This window comes from Nerophis lumbriciformis, linkage group LG02 (assembly GCF_033978685.3).
Source record: "Nerophis lumbriciformis linkage group LG02, RoL_Nlum_v2.1, whole genome shotgun sequence".
Classification (NCBI taxonomy): domain Eukaryota; kingdom Metazoa; phylum Chordata; class Actinopteri; order Syngnathiformes; family Syngnathidae; genus Nerophis; species Nerophis lumbriciformis.
Genome location: NC_084549.2, coordinates 16,663,895 through 16,680,410, shown reverse-complemented (window position 1 = coordinate 16,680,410; position 16,516 = coordinate 16,663,895). Strand labels below are relative to the sequence as shown.

General features: G+C 39.8%; 1 protein-coding gene across 2 annotated transcripts in view; it reads left to right on the top strand.

The window, feature by feature from the left end:
* Positions 1-9,882: 9,882 nt before the first annotated feature.
* Positions 9,883-16,516, top strand: part of hps1 (HPS1 biogenesis of lysosomal organelles complex 3 subunit 1) — a 31,905-nt gene continuing 25,271 nt past the window's right edge. For both annotated transcript variants that reach the window (XM_061950493.1, XM_061951069.1), the window contains exons 1-3: positions 9,883-10,016; positions 11,330-11,501; positions 11,569-11,703. In XM_061950493.1, the coding sequence (XP_061806477.1) occupies positions 11,385-11,501; positions 11,569-11,703 (252 nt within the window). In that variant the 5' untranslated portion in view covers positions 9,883-10,016; positions 11,330-11,384. The remainder of the gene's footprint in view (positions 10,017-11,329; positions 11,502-11,568; positions 11,704-16,516) is intronic.

Here is a 16,516-nt window from a genome sequence, read left to right as displayed (position 1 = left end):
ACATACAAGCCTGTGACAAAACACAGAAAGTCCACGTCACCAGCCTCAAACGGGCTGCACTTTGTCAAGAAAATTGTTAGTGATCGTGTGTCAAAGTTGGCGCAGCTGGTACGTTTGATGCGAGTACCTGCATGCGTGTATGACCTTCACCTAAAAGCTGGTCCTGAACTATTTCAATTGAACTGAACTGCAAAGAAGGTTATCTCAAGGTGCGGATAGGGCAGCTATTTGTCTGGACGAGTTAGTTTCAAGGAACAAGACAGAAGATAGGATTGGGATGAAGCCAAAGTGACACCAATATCGGTGAAATGATTACATTGTCGGTATTGGCGTACAGCAGTACTGAGCTAGAAATAGTTCTCCCTCCTACTTAAAGGGGAACATTATCACAATTTCAGAATGGTTAAAACCATTAAAAATCAGTTCCCAGTGGCTTATTAAATTTTTCGAAGTTTTTTTCAAAATTTTACCCATCACGCAATATCCCTAAAAAAAAGCTTCAAAGTGCCTGATTTTAACCATCGTTATAAACACCCGTCCATTTTCCTGTGACGTCACATAGTAATGCCAATACAAACATGGCGGAAAGAACAGCAAGATATAGCGACATTAGCTCGGATTCAGACTCGAATTTCAGCGGCTTAAGCAATTCAACAGATTACGAATGTATTGAAACGGATGGTTGTAGTGTGGAGGCAGGTAGCGAAAACGAAATCGAAGAAGAAACTGAAGCTATTGAGCCATATCGGTTTGAACCGTATGCAAGCGAAATCGACGAAAACGACACGACAGCCAGCGACACGGGAGAAAGCGAGGACGAATTTGGCGATCGCCTTCTAACCAACGATTGGTATGTGTTTGTTTGGCATTAAAGGAAACTAACAACTATGAACTAGGTTTACAGCATATGAAATACATTTGGCAACAACATGCACTTTGAGAGTGCAGACAGCCCAATTTTCATCAATTAATATATTCTGTAGACATACCCTCATCGGCGCTCTTTTCCTGAAAGCTGATCTGTCCAGTTTTAGAGTTGATGTCAGCAGGCCAGGGAAGCTAGGGTCAATATTCTTCTCTTGATCATCTTCGGTGGCATAAGGGACGGTGTGAGCCAAGACATCCAGAGGGTTTAGCTCGCTCGTCTGCGGGAACAAACTGCCGCCATTGCTTGCCGTGCTACCGAGGACCTTTGTCCCTGAATTGCTCACACACTCCGGCAGATTCAATGGGGGTCTGGCGGCAGATTTCTTTGACTTTATCGTTGGAAATGCATCTGCTTTGAGTGTCGCAGGATATCCACACATTCTTGCCATCTCTGTCGTAGCATAGCTTTCGTCGGTAAAGTGTGCGGAACAAACGTCCAATTTCTTGCCACTTTCGCATCTTTGGGCCACTGGTGCAACTTGAATCCGTCCCTGTTCGTGTTGTTACACCCTCCGACAACACACCGACGAGGCATGATGTCTCCAAGGTACGGAAAACAGTCGAAAAAACGGAAAATAACAGAGCTGATTTGACTCGGTGTTTGAGAAAATGGCGGATTGCTTCCCGATGTGACGCCACGTTGTGACGTCATCGCTCCGAGAGCGAATAATAGAAAGGCGTTTAATTCACCAAAATTCACCCATTTAGAGTTCGGAAATCGGTTAAAAAAATATATGGTCTTTTTTCTGCAACATCAAGGTATATATTGACGCTTACATAGGTCTGGTGATAATCCATCCATCCATTTTCTACCGCTTATTCCCTTTGGGGTCGCGGGGGGCGCTGGAGCCTATCTCAGCTACAATCGGGCGGAAGGCGGGGTACACCCTGGACAAGTCGCCACCTCATCGCAGGGCCAACACAGATAGACAGACAACATTCACACTCACATCCACACACTAGGGCCAATTTAGTGTTGCCAATCAACTTATCCCCAGGTGCATGTCTTTGGAAGTGGGAGGAAGCCGGAGTACCCGGAGCAATGTTGACTAATTAAAACACAGCTGTTTTTGTTTTTCTTTCAAACTGATTGCTCAAAACATAATATTGAATCAAAATCAATGTTATTATTAATTATTGACGATAACTTCACATCAAATATTCCACTTTGAAAAATATTTTTGGTGGAAGATTTTGCATATTTTGTGTGTTTGCCATTAAAAACATAGTTTTGTTTGACAAAAAAGGGCGGAAAACAAACAAACAAAAAAACAACATAAAAAAAACTAAAACATTTTGAAATGAGGGATAGATCTGAAGTTGATGTAGACTCCAGAGATTTAAGCGTTAAATATAAAATGCATTTATGCCCTGGCACACCATTATCATCATTTCATGACCCAAGCAAAACACTTTTTTACACTTTTATACTGAAATAAATACACCTACAACTTATCAAATAAAAACATAGAAAAAACTACCAGCAGCGGTAAAGTTTAGATCCATGAAGGAAAGAAGAACGTGAATGAATGTTTATAACTGAATACATTTACATATGCTTACACATTTGTTTTCTTTTGTATTATCTTTTTAAATGAATTAAGTAAGGTTTAAGACAACCTTTTTTCCAAAACACAATATAGAATGAGAGATATAACAGGATAATGCATACGTTTATCATTTTTTTTCAAAACGCTTACAAAAAAGTGGCACCCCATTTTGAAAATTCCTAGCGCCAACACTGCTGTTAACAGAGGAGAAAAAATGCTTTATTTAAATAAATATATTATTTATAAAGCAAGTTCGAGTATCATTGGCAAATTTTGACCTAGTCCCCGGCCTTGGCGTGCTGCCTGCCTTGGCACGCATATGTGTGTCCTCTTTTGGGGATTTCAGAATATGGTCAGCCTATTTAAAGGGGAACATTATCACCCTCCGGGTACTCCGGCTTCCTCCCACTTCCAAAGACATGCACCTGGGGATAAGTTGATTGGCAACACTAAATTGGCCCTAGTGTGTGGATGTGAGTGTGAATGTTGTCTGTCTATCTGTGTTGGCCCTGCGATGAGGTGGCGACTTGTCCAGGGTGTACCCCGCCTTCCGCCCGATTGTAGCTGAGATAGGCTCCAGCGCCCCCGCGACCCCAAAGGGAATAAGCGGTAGAAAATGGATGGATGGGATGGATGGATGCAAGTTTTTCTAAATTACATTTCCCCTTTAAGCTTTTTTATTTCACCTTTGTTATGTTTTTGTTTATTTTAATAGTATTTTTAGAATGTGCCGTGGGCCTTTAAAACATTAGCTGTGGGCCGCAAATGGCCTCCGGGGCACACTTTTGACACCCCTGCTATAAATAATAAAAAATTAAATCTGATAAATCTATGGATAAAAAGCAAAGCCTGGCGACGCATGCGCGTTTATCATAACTCTCTCGCTCTCTCTGTCTCTGCCCCTCCCTCGCCAATGCTGCTGCGGCACAATTTGTTTTGTTTTTAACCCCTTCTTAACCCTGAACGTACATTGAAAATACACGCAATCCTAACTCAAAATGCCAGACATTTGAGGCATTTAAGAAACTCCGCCCGGACAGCCCCGCAAAAGAGGACATGTCCTGGGAAAAGAGGACGTATGGTCAGTCTAACTTAAGCCACAAATTTCAACAATGTCCTTAAAAGCGGTCAACAATGTTCCCTTCCTGTCCTTTAGGTGGCAGCAATGTGCTCTACAAGTGAATGTTGCAACCATGCCAGACATATTCTGTACATTGGAGACTTAAAAATTCGGAAAAATAAGCTACTAAATAAAAATAACATTTCAGTGCGCTTTTTAATATTATTCTTACTTATTTTTTGCTCTGCCTTGGGGTCTTACTCTAGCTAAGCCGGTCGTGACAGTGAGACGAGTAAGGATGGGTACCTTTCACATTTGAATCGATACGGAACCAATTCCCGGTACCTGGGAATCGACACTGGTGCTCAACAGGACCAATTTTTGTTACTTTTGTGTTTATTCATATATGTTAATAAAAATGAATATATACATTACTATGACACAGAGCTGTTCTGCCCAGTTGTTGTCTTGATTGTTTACACTTCTGTGACTCATTTGCGTTGTTGGCATGGACAGTTGTAACATCCCCTTGATGCAGTTTGGCAAGGTCCGCTCTGCGGGCTTGTTTCCCAGCCAAGTGCTTGAGCCGGGGCCGAGGCTGCAACCAGACGTGACGTCACGTGCAACAGAGGTATTCAATACGGCACCGTTTGATTTTACGCAAATCGGTACCTGGTAGTTCTGACTAATTTGGTCCTAAAAGTCCCAAATTCGGTACGCATCTTTAGAGACGAGTGCTGATGCATTTAAAGCCTTGTTGTTGTTGACATACAGTCGTGGTCAAAAGTTTACATACACTTGTAAAGAACATAATGTCATGGCTGTCTTGAGTTTCCAAGACTTTCTACAACTCTTTTTTTTTTTTGTGATAGAGTGATTGGAGCACATACTTGTTGGTCACAAAAAACATTCATGAAGTTTGGTTCTTTTATGAATTTATTATGGGTCTACTGAAAATGTGACCAAATCTGCTGGGTCAAAAGTATACATACAGCAATGTTAATATTTGCTTACATGTCCCTTGGCGAGTTTCACTGCAATAAGGCACTTTTGGTAGCCATCCACAAGCTTCTGGTTGAATTTTTGACCACTCCTCTTGACAAAATTGGTGCAGTTCAGTTAAATGTGTTGGTTTTCTGACATGGACTTGTTTCTTCAGCATTGTCCACATGTTTAAGTCAGGACTTTGGGAAGGCCATTCTAAAACCTTAATTCTAGCCTGATTCCTTTACCACTTATGATGTGTGTTTGGGGTCATTGTCCTGTTGAAACACCCAACTGCGCCCAAGACCCAACCTCCGGGCTGATTATTTTAGGTTGTGCTGAAAAGTTTGGAGGTAATCCTCCTTTTTCATTGTCCCATTTACTCTCTGTAAAGCACCAGTTCCATTGGCAGCAAAACAGGCCCAGAGCATAATACTACCACCACCATGCTTGACGGTAGGAATGGTATTCCTGGGATTAAAGGCCTCACCTTTTCTCCTCCAAACATATTGCTGGGTATTGTGGCCAAACAGTTCAATTTTTGTTTCATTTGACCACAGAACTTTCCTCCAGGAGGTCCTACTCAGTGGCCTAGTGGCAGAGGTGGGTAGTAACGCGCTACATTTACTCCGTTACATCTACTTGAGTAACTTTTGGGATAAATTGTACTTCTAAGAGTAGTTTTAATGCAACATACTTTTACTTTTACTTGAGTATATTTATAGAGAAGAAACTCTACTTTTACTCCGCTACTTTTATCTACATTCAGCTCGCTACTCGCTACTAATTTTTATTGATCTGTTAATGCACGCTTTGTTTGTTTTGGTCTGTCAGACAGACCTTCATAGTGCCTGCGTTTCAACAAATACAGTCACTGGTGACGTTCACTCCGTTCCACCAATCAGATGCAGTCACTGGTGACGTTGGACCAATCAAACAGAGCCAGGGGTCACATGACCTGACTTAAACAAGTTGAAAAACGTATTCGGGTGTTACCATTTAGTGGTCAATCGTACGGAATATGTACTGTACTGTGCAATCTACTAATAAAAGTTCCAATCAATCAATCAAAAGTGTGAAGGAAAAAAGACCCTTTTTTATTTTAACCGTACATCCCGTCAAAAGCCTAAAGACTGACTGCACAGTTCCTGTCTTCACAATAAAAGTGCCGCTCCATCGCGCCTGCGCTTTCAAAATAAGAGTCTCCGAAAGCCAGTGCAAACAAGCTAGCAAGCTACGGAGTTTGCCGCCAATGTATTTCTTGTAAAGTGTATAAAAACGAATATGGAAGCTGGACAAATAAGAAGCCAACAACCAACCACTTTCATGTGGTATTAGACAGAAAGGAGGAACTTTTTTTCTCCTCCATTTGAAAACGTGGACGCTATCAGCACTACTGTCTGATTACAATCAATGCAAGTCATCAGAATCAGGTAATACACCAACTTATATTCTTGTCAACATGAAAGAAAGGAATATATATGTGTTAAACATGCATGTATATTCATTAAAACACCTTTAACATGTAAACAAAAACGGCAAAATAAATAAATATAAATTATATACTGTATATATCAATGTATGTATACATATATATATGTGTGTGTATATATATATATATATATATATATATATATATATATATATATATATATATATATATGTGTGTGTGTATATGTTACTCATCAGTTACTCAGTACTTGAGTAGTTTTTTCACAACATACTTTTTACTTTTACTCAAGTAAATATTTGGGTGACTACTCCTTACTTTTACTTGAGTAATAAATCTCTAAAGTAACAGTACTCTTACTTGAGTACAATTTCTGGCTACTCTACCCACCTCTGCCTAGTGGTTAGAGTGTCCGCCCTGAGATCGGTAGGTTGTGAGTTCAAACCCCGGCCGAGTCATACCAAAGACTATAAAAATGGTACCCGTTCCCTCCCTGCTTGGCACTCAGCATCAAGGGTTGGAATTGGGGGTTAAATCACCAAAAATGATTCCCGGGCGTGATCGCCGCTGCTGCCCACTGCTCCCCTCACCTCCCAGGGGGTGATCAAGGGTGATGGGTCAAATGCAGAGAATAATTTCGCCACACCTAGTGTGTGTGTGTGTGACAATCATTGGTACTTTAACTTTATCTTTGTCCATGTGATGTCAGTTATTGGATGTTATTGGAAAGTCAAGACAGCCATGACATTAAGTTCTTTACAAGTGTATGTAAACTTTTGACCACGACTGTATTTTGAAGAGGGCGATAATGTTGCATACAGTCTATGGAGTTGATATGTTCAAGGGAGTTTTCGGTACATGTGTAAAAGAGTTAAGTTGTAAATAAAGTTGTGTGAGCACACATTCGTTAAATCTGACCTCAAACAACAATACGGCTTGATTGTAAATCAGCTCGTTATCCAGACATATCTTACATATCCTCCATGTTGCAAGGGGCTGTCGTCCAGCTCGGCCTCCCCACTGTTTATACTCTCTGATCAGGTTTGAAACAAGCAAGGCCCCCATTTGCCCTCTTAGCTAACTCCCAGGATGTCTCCGTGTTTACTAAGCATAAACAGGCGTCAGCGTGAATAAGACTTCTCCGAGAGTTGGCGTATCATCAGAACACTGACGTAGACGACGCTGCCCAAACCTAAAACTCCTGGCACTCAGGGGCTATTTAAAGCCCAGCAAGGTTAATGTAACATAAATGTTTACACTACGTTGAGCTTCTTTGCCCCGTTCTAAAGGGCCAAGCAACATTCCATACTAAATATTGTGATACTACACAGATATTTGTAGGCATGCAAAACGAGAAAGAACATTTGGAAGCAGACATGCTGGGTTTAGACCTACCGGTGTTTTATAATCACTTTGTTGTTGTGTATGATTTGTTTTGACAATTTTCCCCTGCCTCCAGGTTCCAAAATATTATAAAAAAAAAAAATGTTCACATGGAAAACACATTTGCAGGCTGTCAATGGCATGCCAAAGCAGCAGGTGGTGCCATAACGCCAATTTATGATTTTTTTCCCCCCAAATATTACCCAAAACGCTGAAAGCATTTTACAGAAAACGCATCACAAAGGATAATGAATTAATAAAAATTGGCTCATTTGGGGAGACTTTTTTTTTTTTAACTGTGACTGCATTTCCTCTTAAAGGCTAACCACCCACTCGACCCCAAAAGGGACAAGCGGTAGAAAATGCAGCTGCTTAAGGCACCCCAGATGATTGGAGGATGCGGGCAGAGCGGGCACTCAGACTTTTGTGATTTTTGGACAAAAAAATTAACATCTCGGAGACGCCATCTGCTCTGCATGGCAAAGTATGATGAATTTGAGGACCATACATTTTCTACCGCTTCTTCTTCACGGATTAATTCCGGTTTTCACTGTTCAGGGCATATGGCAGACAGCGTGTGTGGCGCCATGTGGGAGAGCGATTTACTGATGTTGTGAATCAGGGGGCCCATGGTTGGGTTTGGGTTATAGTATGGGCAGGTGTTAATATGGACAACGAACGAACCCACAGGCCACAATCAACAACTTGATCAACTCTATGCAAAGGAAATGTGTTGCACTGCGTGAGGCAAATGGTGGTCACACCAGATACTGACTGCTTCTCTGACCCCCCAATACAGCAAAACTGTACATTTCAGAGTGGCCTTTTATTGTGGGCAGCCTAAGGCACACCTGTGCAATAATCATGCTGTTGAATCAGCATCTTGATATGCCACACCTGTTAAATGGGATGGATTATCTTGGCAGAGAAGAAATGCTCACTAACAGAGATTTAGACAGATTTGTAAACAATATTTGAAAAGAATAGGTCTTTTAAGTATATAGTAAAAGTTTTAGATCTTTGAGTTCAACTCATGAAAAATGGGAACAAAAACAAAAATGTTGTGTTTATATTTTTGTTCATATTAAAGCATTTTCTGTCATAACCTGCAATTTATGTATGGTTTTTTTCTAAGTTTGTGTTTAGTTCCTGTCCAGCGCTCTTATTTTTTGTTTCCACTTCCTGTCATGCCACTGAGTGCAGATTGTACACACCTGCCTCTGATTAGTGATCAGGAGACTCACCTGCCTCTGATTAGTGGTCGAAGGGTTTATATGTCAGCCTTACTTCTAAGTCGAGACTTGCTCATTGCTTGTGATTATGTGTCCTGCAAGTGCACTTCCCTGCTGCACTATTCCTTTGTGTTTTTGACATGAAATATATGTTTATATGTAATGTATTTTACAATGTTTTGGTACTTAATTAAGCATTTTCAAGCATAAAAATGACTACATAAACAAAAGAAATCTATATTATCGTAGTATTGGCCACTGGAGGAAGCAAATCAATCAAATTGGATTAGAAGAGTGTAAAGTTGACTAAGAGGTGTTATTTGAAAAACGTATTTAGAAAGTTTTTTTATGCTCACTAGGAAAATATTTGATTTATAATTAATGCGGAAATAAATTAATCACAGTTATATCCAGTACCAATCAACAGCAATAAACGAGGGATAACTAACAGAAAACACAACAACAACATCAAGTGGCTTGTATGGAACTGTTCAGCCTGAAAAAATTTATTAAGGTTTACCTACAATTTACAATTGTTTAATAGCGAATATGTTTAGATATATGTATACATTTTTAGCTGAATTTAGATTGTAAATTGTGGATTTCTTTTTTTCTCAATATGTGTTATTGATAAAGTTTTTCATAAAAAAAATAAAAATAAAAGGGCCATATAAAGCTATAACAAAGCCTAAATAAAACATATAGGTTATATTTAAAATTGCTATATCCTTATCATAATGGATTTTTTTTTTTTTATGAAGTTACTTTTCAATGTTCTAAAATGCAATTAATAAATGTAAATTAAAGTTCAAAAGGCATACAATAATACTGTATTGGTTTGAAAATATATTATGTTGGCAATTTAAACGCAATGATGCAACACCGGTCATGCTTGTGCAATGTGCACCCTTGCTAATTAACTTTTACACTAACCCTTTTGAACATAATAAATTACCATGAAGTTGAATAATTATTAGTGGATTTATATAAATTAGCTCCTGCTGTACACTACAATACTATATAGCCTAATTATATGTTGCCTCTTCCAAGAAATGCAGCTACAACGTTATTAAGCACAAAAGCCTTCATATTTAAATTCTACGAATCCCCACCATCATGCTGACATTCTCCAAACACCAAGATTTGTGCGTAAGTCAGTGGTCATGTGTTGCACTGAAGGCAGCACATGACTTCATTCCGCAGCACAAGAGGCCATTGGGATAATAAATAACGGTGTTTCTTCTGCGTGCGCATTAATACCACTAAGCCTGTTTTGTGGTCACATGACGCGGAAGATGTGACACGGCTGAAATGCGGAAGGAAGAGCCGTCCTCCTCAAACATGTACACAAACTACCTGGAGCTTTAAGGACAAGCAAGAGACAGCTGATTGACATTAACGTCGACGTCAGCAGGACTTTACAACACAAAGTAAGTTGTTTTGACGTCGTAAAAAAATATTTACGCTTGCGGGGAGTTTGCTTTTAAGGCGATAACTTTTTCTAGTGCGCCAAAAGAATGGGATCTAATCGAGAAATAGGGATACAATCAATATGTATATTGTGAAATATTGTATTTTTGTGTTCCATTGTATACATGTTTTTTTTAATTGTTTTAATATTTACCTGCAAACCATAGCCGTGTGACTCTTCCCTCGAAGGACACTTCATTAGGTACACGTACACAGTGCAATGTGGATGGGCAGATCGACCCAAATATCGAGCATATCGATACCAAGGGTAGTATCACAAATACTCAAGATATTTAAATTTATTTTTTTTTTTACAAATATCTGTTTACTTGTTTTTGTTGCTCGTAACATTGCCGATGTTATTGTATTTATATATTGTTGTATTGTTCACGGTGGCAGAAGGGTTAGTGCGTCTGCCTCACAATACGAAGGTCCTGAGTTGTCGTGAGTTCAATCCCGGCCTCGGGATCTTTCTGTGTGGAGTTTGCATGTCCTCCCCGTGACTGCGTGGGTTCCCTCCGGGTACTCCGGCTTCCTCCCACCTCCAAAGACATGCACCTGGGGATAGGTTGATTGGCAACACTAAATTGGCCCTAGTGTGTGAATGTGAGTGTGAATGCTATCTGTCTATCTGTGTTGGCCCTGTGATGAGATGGCGATTTGTCCAGGGTGTACACCGCCTTCCGCCCGATTGTAGCTGGGATAGGCTCCACCGCCCCCCGCGACCCCGAAGGGAATAAGCGGTAGAAAATGGATGGATGGATGGATGTTTACAATCTCAGTGGAAGCCATTAAAGAGCTAACAGTAATTTTTGCTGTTATTTTTGCAGTATTGACTTTATTTTGCTCACAAATTTATAGAGAATAAGTTCATACATTTTAATTGTAACTTTTTTTTGTATTTTTGTAGGTATGTTCAATCAAATATTTTATATTTGCCGAAAGTTTTTAATCCTGTGTTCTATTCTGATTAAAATAATCAGCAAATTTAAAGTAAAAACTCCAAATTATTCAATGTTCTTTGCAAAATGATTACGCCTATATTTACATAAATGTGTAGTATTGCCCACCACTCTTCATTAGGTACACTTGCACAATATACTGTCAGGGCTAAAATATTGGAAGTGACTTAATTATGTGCTTTAATCAATTTGCGGCTTCATTTTTCATTTTTGTTTATTCAGTGCATAACCAACATGCAAAATGTTGTCTTTTAAAAATAGAAGCTGCAAAGTTGTTTGTGTGTTATTGTTTTTTTTTGTTTTTTTTACAGCATGATGCTTACAGAGCTGTAGAGTTATCGCAAAAGAGGACGCCATCGTGTCCAAATGAAGGCCTTGCTCATCAGCACTGAGAGCGCCGAGGTCCTCTTCCACTGGACCGACCCAGAGTTCCAGCAAAACATCCAGGAGCAGTATGGCGCGTCCCAGGAAGAAGGCCAGGGGGTGAGAGTCAGCGAGAGATCCACAATAAAAATGTAATAATAATAAAATGTTTTGTATTATTTTGTAGCTGCCAGCCTTTGAAGACAGCATCAGCACCTTGTTTGCCCCCATCATCATCTCCTGCAGCTCCATGGTGGACAGGCTTGGGGACAGCTACACCTGCTTCACCACGGAGAACAACCACATCTATGTGCTCCACCAGGTATAGGAGCTGGCCTTCAAAATAAAAGCTGCATTCATTTCCATTTCCACGCCCTTTAACCACTAAGTGCATACATGCTTTTCACATAAACAAACCCTCTCTGTAGCCTAAATCCATCCCCTCACAATGACGCGTCATGTTGGTCATGTGATGCTCGTTGAGGAACCAAGCCAGGTGATGCACTTGAATGCATAATTTCTGCTCATATGTTTGCTATGATGGCTGCACTAAATCAAAAAGTACAAAATTATGTATAGGATTTAGAATCCATGCACTCATAGGTCACCTTTTTAGGGACACCTGCACTGATGAAAGCTGTTTTTAATATTTTGACCATTTTATAAATATTATCACATCCCTCTACTATTAATCTCATTACAGTCGATGCAATTATAAACGGATAACTAATGAAGTTCAGTCGGGTCCATTTGTGTGTTCCATTATATATTTTACATAAATAATAGGGATGTCCTGATACGACTTTATACTTTCCAATGCGATATTGGAGCCTTGAATGTTGGCCAATACCGATATTAATTCTGACACTATATCAGCAGGAGTCACAGTACATTCTTTTATTATTTTGTAAGTGTGGAATGTTGGAAAAAGTTTGATCAAGTGAAATTGCTCAAAGACCCCGTTCTTGAACAGAGTTTGTAAATAAAAAAAAGTGTATATTTTGAAAGTTTCTCCATAGAAAACTATTTCAATATGAATAATAGTTTCCGGACTCGCCAAAAGCCCATATTTTGTACAATTTGAGCACAAAATAAAGGACTGAATAACTAACCAAAACAACAAGGTGTTGTCGTCTGTATGCACTGCAAAAAGTCAGTGTTTAAAAGCAAAAAAAAAAAATACAAAAATTAGGGGTATTTTATTTGAACTAAGCAAAATTATCTGCCAATAGAACAAGACTTTCCAAAACAAGTAAAATTAGCTAACCTCAATGAACCCAAAAATACCTTAAAATAAGTATATTCTCACTAATAACAAGTGCACTTATCTTGGTAGAAAAAAAAGAGACCTTTTTGCTCAATATGTTGAAAAATATTCTTAAATTAAGTAAATGCTGGTGCCATTGTCTTGACATAATGATATGCGCTCGGCATCATGATTTTTTTTTCATGCTTGAAGTAAGAAATTATTACTTTAAAAAAGTAGTTTTATACTTGTGAGTGTTGATGACACAGCTTTGCAACAGTTGATATTCTAGTTTCAAGCATGTTTTATTCAATATAGGTCATAAAATCTCAGCAACAAGCTGTAATATCTTACTGAGATCATTTAGGACCAAAACACTTAAAACAAGTAAAAGACTCTAACATAAAATCTGCTTAGTGAGAAGAATGATCTTATCAGACAGAAAATAAGCAAATATCACCCTTATTTGAGATATTTAATTTTACTTAGATTTCAGTTTTTGCAGTATGTGCTGCTCTGCCACACGAGCGCACACACAGAAGTCCCTTTGGTGCCTTCACAAACGATCAGAACTCACAACAATCTTTAACTTTAACAATTATAATCCTACAATAATAAACATTTAAACAAGTTAAATCCACTTACATTAACATTGGCAACGAAGGAGTTGACGGGAAAGGAGCAGACAGACAGAAAGAGAGAAGGGAGGGATCGGTGTGCTTCAAAGAGGTGCCGCCGAAAGGTAACACTTCTCCTCCGCTGTGAAATAAGTCTGCTTTGGCGTCTTTTTCCAGAAAAGTCTGGTCTCATCACAATTAAAACTTGCTGTGGTGCGAAGCCTGCTTTGTCGACTCTTCTAAACTTGTGAGCACCAGTAATGTACTCCTCGTAAATAGTCTTTCTTTAACACCACAGCAATTTTCTCCTTCTTCCCATGCTGGTCTGTTGTCTTTTGGGGACTTGTTGTCTTTTGGGGACTCGTATTGGGTTAGCAAAATGGACAAAACTTGTCAAAAGGCGAAAAGACGCAAGTAGTGTAGTGTACTATGCAGCAAGTGACGTGGAGGGCTCCGCCTCTCAAAAAAGTTAAAGTACCAATGATTGTCACACACACACTAGGTGTGGTGAAATGTGTCCTCTGCATTTGACCCATCCCCTTATTCACCCCCTGGGAGGTGAGGGGAGCAGTGAGCAGCAGCAGTGGCCGCGCCCGGGAATCATTTTTGGTGATTTGACCCCCAATTCCAACCCTTGATGCTGAGTGCCAAGCTGGGAGGTAATGGGTCCCATTTTTATAGTCTTTGGTATGACTCGGCTGGGGTTTGAACTCACAACCTTCCGTTTTCAGGGCGGACACTCTAACCACGAGACCACTGAGTAGGTGGCCTAGTGGTTAAAAAAATGCTGCGCCCTGCTTTTTTGCCTGCAGGCGGTACACACCTATATTTCAGAATGAAACATGCATACACAGAGACATGGTTCGCACACGGAGGCATATTTGACTGGATCTGAACGTTCGTAAATCGAAAAGTTTGCAAATATTTCGTAAATCGAGGTTCCACTGTGGAAGGTATGAAAACACTAAACTTAAAACAGTTTTTTGTTTTTAAAGAGGAGCGTTGATTTGTGTTTGGCTAAACTTACTAGTCATGATAATTCATTAAATTAAGGGTGTCAGGTTCAAACACTGATAACATCTATTAAACCAGACAAGAAGCAAAGAATCAAACAGAGGCAGAATTCAATTTGGACTCAATTGAGGAGAGACGCCGTCGACCTGTAACCTCCTTACAGTGTCTTAGCACGCTCTGACGAAAAAGGTTTACGTCTCCTCCTTTATTTGGACACTTCCTGTTTACACAACAACATCTGCTTCCAAAGGAATGGGGAGTATGTAAACAGTCATTGTTTTCGGTCACATTAACACAAAAGAAAAAGATGCCTCTGGCTTGGGCTAGTCCTGGATTCAGCTTGAGCAGGTTTTCCATGACAATAGATAACCCCCTCCCGTCTCCTCCCATCATACAGAATGGAATTTTTCAAGCCTTTGCTTGGTGTTACAAAGACAACCTCTTGTCTGTTCATTGGGAACTCAGAGAACGGAAAGTTTTTTGATATTTTACATACAATTTGTCTGACAAAGGGCATGACGCAGTAGGTTGAATGATGCGGACACGTTTGTTACTGGATACTTTCTAATACGCTTCTGACTTTGAGTCTTTGTGTGTGTAATAATAATTATTTGATGCTTGTTTACATTGACAAATATTTTAGACTGCAATATTGTTCAATGAAGGATACTTATTACATGTCTAGCTTTTGTGCTATTCTGTGCTTAGCTGTTGCGTAGCTGCTAGCTCCTAGTAGCCTATAGCCTACCATATTTACCTTTTGTAAACGACTTGACTAAAATAGAACAAAAGACCAACCTTGTGTGTTTATCGGAGGACATTTAGATGTTAAAGGGGAATATTATCACAATTTCAGAATGGTTAAAACCATTAAAAATCAGTTCCCAGTGGCTTATTATATTTTTCAAAGTTTTTTTCAAAATTTTAACCATCACGCAATATCCCTAAAAAAAGTTTCAAAGTGCCTGATTTTAACCATCGTTATAAACACCCGTCCACAACACAAACAAACATGGCGGAAAGAACAGCAAGCTATAGCGACATTAGCTCGGATTCAGACTTGGATTTCAGCGGCTTAAGCGATTCAACAGATTACGCATGTATTGAAACGGATGGTTGTAGTGTGGAGGCAGGTAGCGAAAACGAAATTGAAGAAGAAACTGAAGCTATTGAGCCATATCGGTTTGAACCGTATGCAAGCGAAACCGACGAAATCGACACGACAGCCAGCGACACGGGAGAAAGCGAGGATGAATTCGGCGATCGCCTTCTAACCAATGATTGGTATGTGTTTGTTTGGCATTAAAGGAAACTAACAACTATGAACTAGGTTTACAGCATATGAAATACATTTGGCAACAACATGCACTTTGAGAGTGCAGACAGCCCAATTTTCATCAATTAATATATTCTGTAGACATACCCTCATCCGCGCTCTTTTCCTGAAAGCTGATCTGTCCAGTTTTGGAGTTGATGTCAGCAGGCTAGGGAAGCTAGGGTCGATATTCTTCTCTTGATCATCTTCGGTGGCGTAAGGGACGGTGTGAGCCAAGACATCCAGGGGGTTTAGCTCGCTCGTCTGCGGGAACAAACTGCCGCCATTGCTTGCCGTGTTACCGAGGTCCTTTGTCCCTGAATTGCTCACACACTCCGGCAGATTCAATGGGGGTCTGGCAGCAGATTTCTTTGACTTTATCGTTGGAAATGCATCTGCTTTGAGTGTCGCAGGATATCCACACATTCTTGCCATCTCTGTCGTAGCATAGCTTTCGTCGGTAAAGTGTGCGGAACAAACGTCCAATTTCTTGCCACTTTCGCATCTTTGGGCCACTGGTGCAACTTGAATCCGTCCCTGTTTGTGTTGTTACACCCTCCGACAACACACCGACGAGGCATGATGTCTCCAAGGTACGGAAAACAGTCGAAAAAAACGGAAAATAACAGAGCTGATTTGACTCGGTGTTTGAGAAAATGGCGGATTGCTTCCCGAGAGCGAATATTAGAAAGGCATTTAATTCGCCAAAATTCACCCATTTAGAGTTCGGAAATCGGTTAAAAAAATATATGGTCTTTTTTCTGCAACATCAAGGTATATATTGACGCTTACATAGGTCTGGTGATAATGTTCCCCTTTAACAGCTGTGCACAAGTAAATACTTGAGAGTTTACATGCAAGCCGATATCATCCGATGCTTGTTTTTTTTTTTTCTGATATCAGACCAATATCCGTTATCAATATCGGACACTCCTGGTCTATT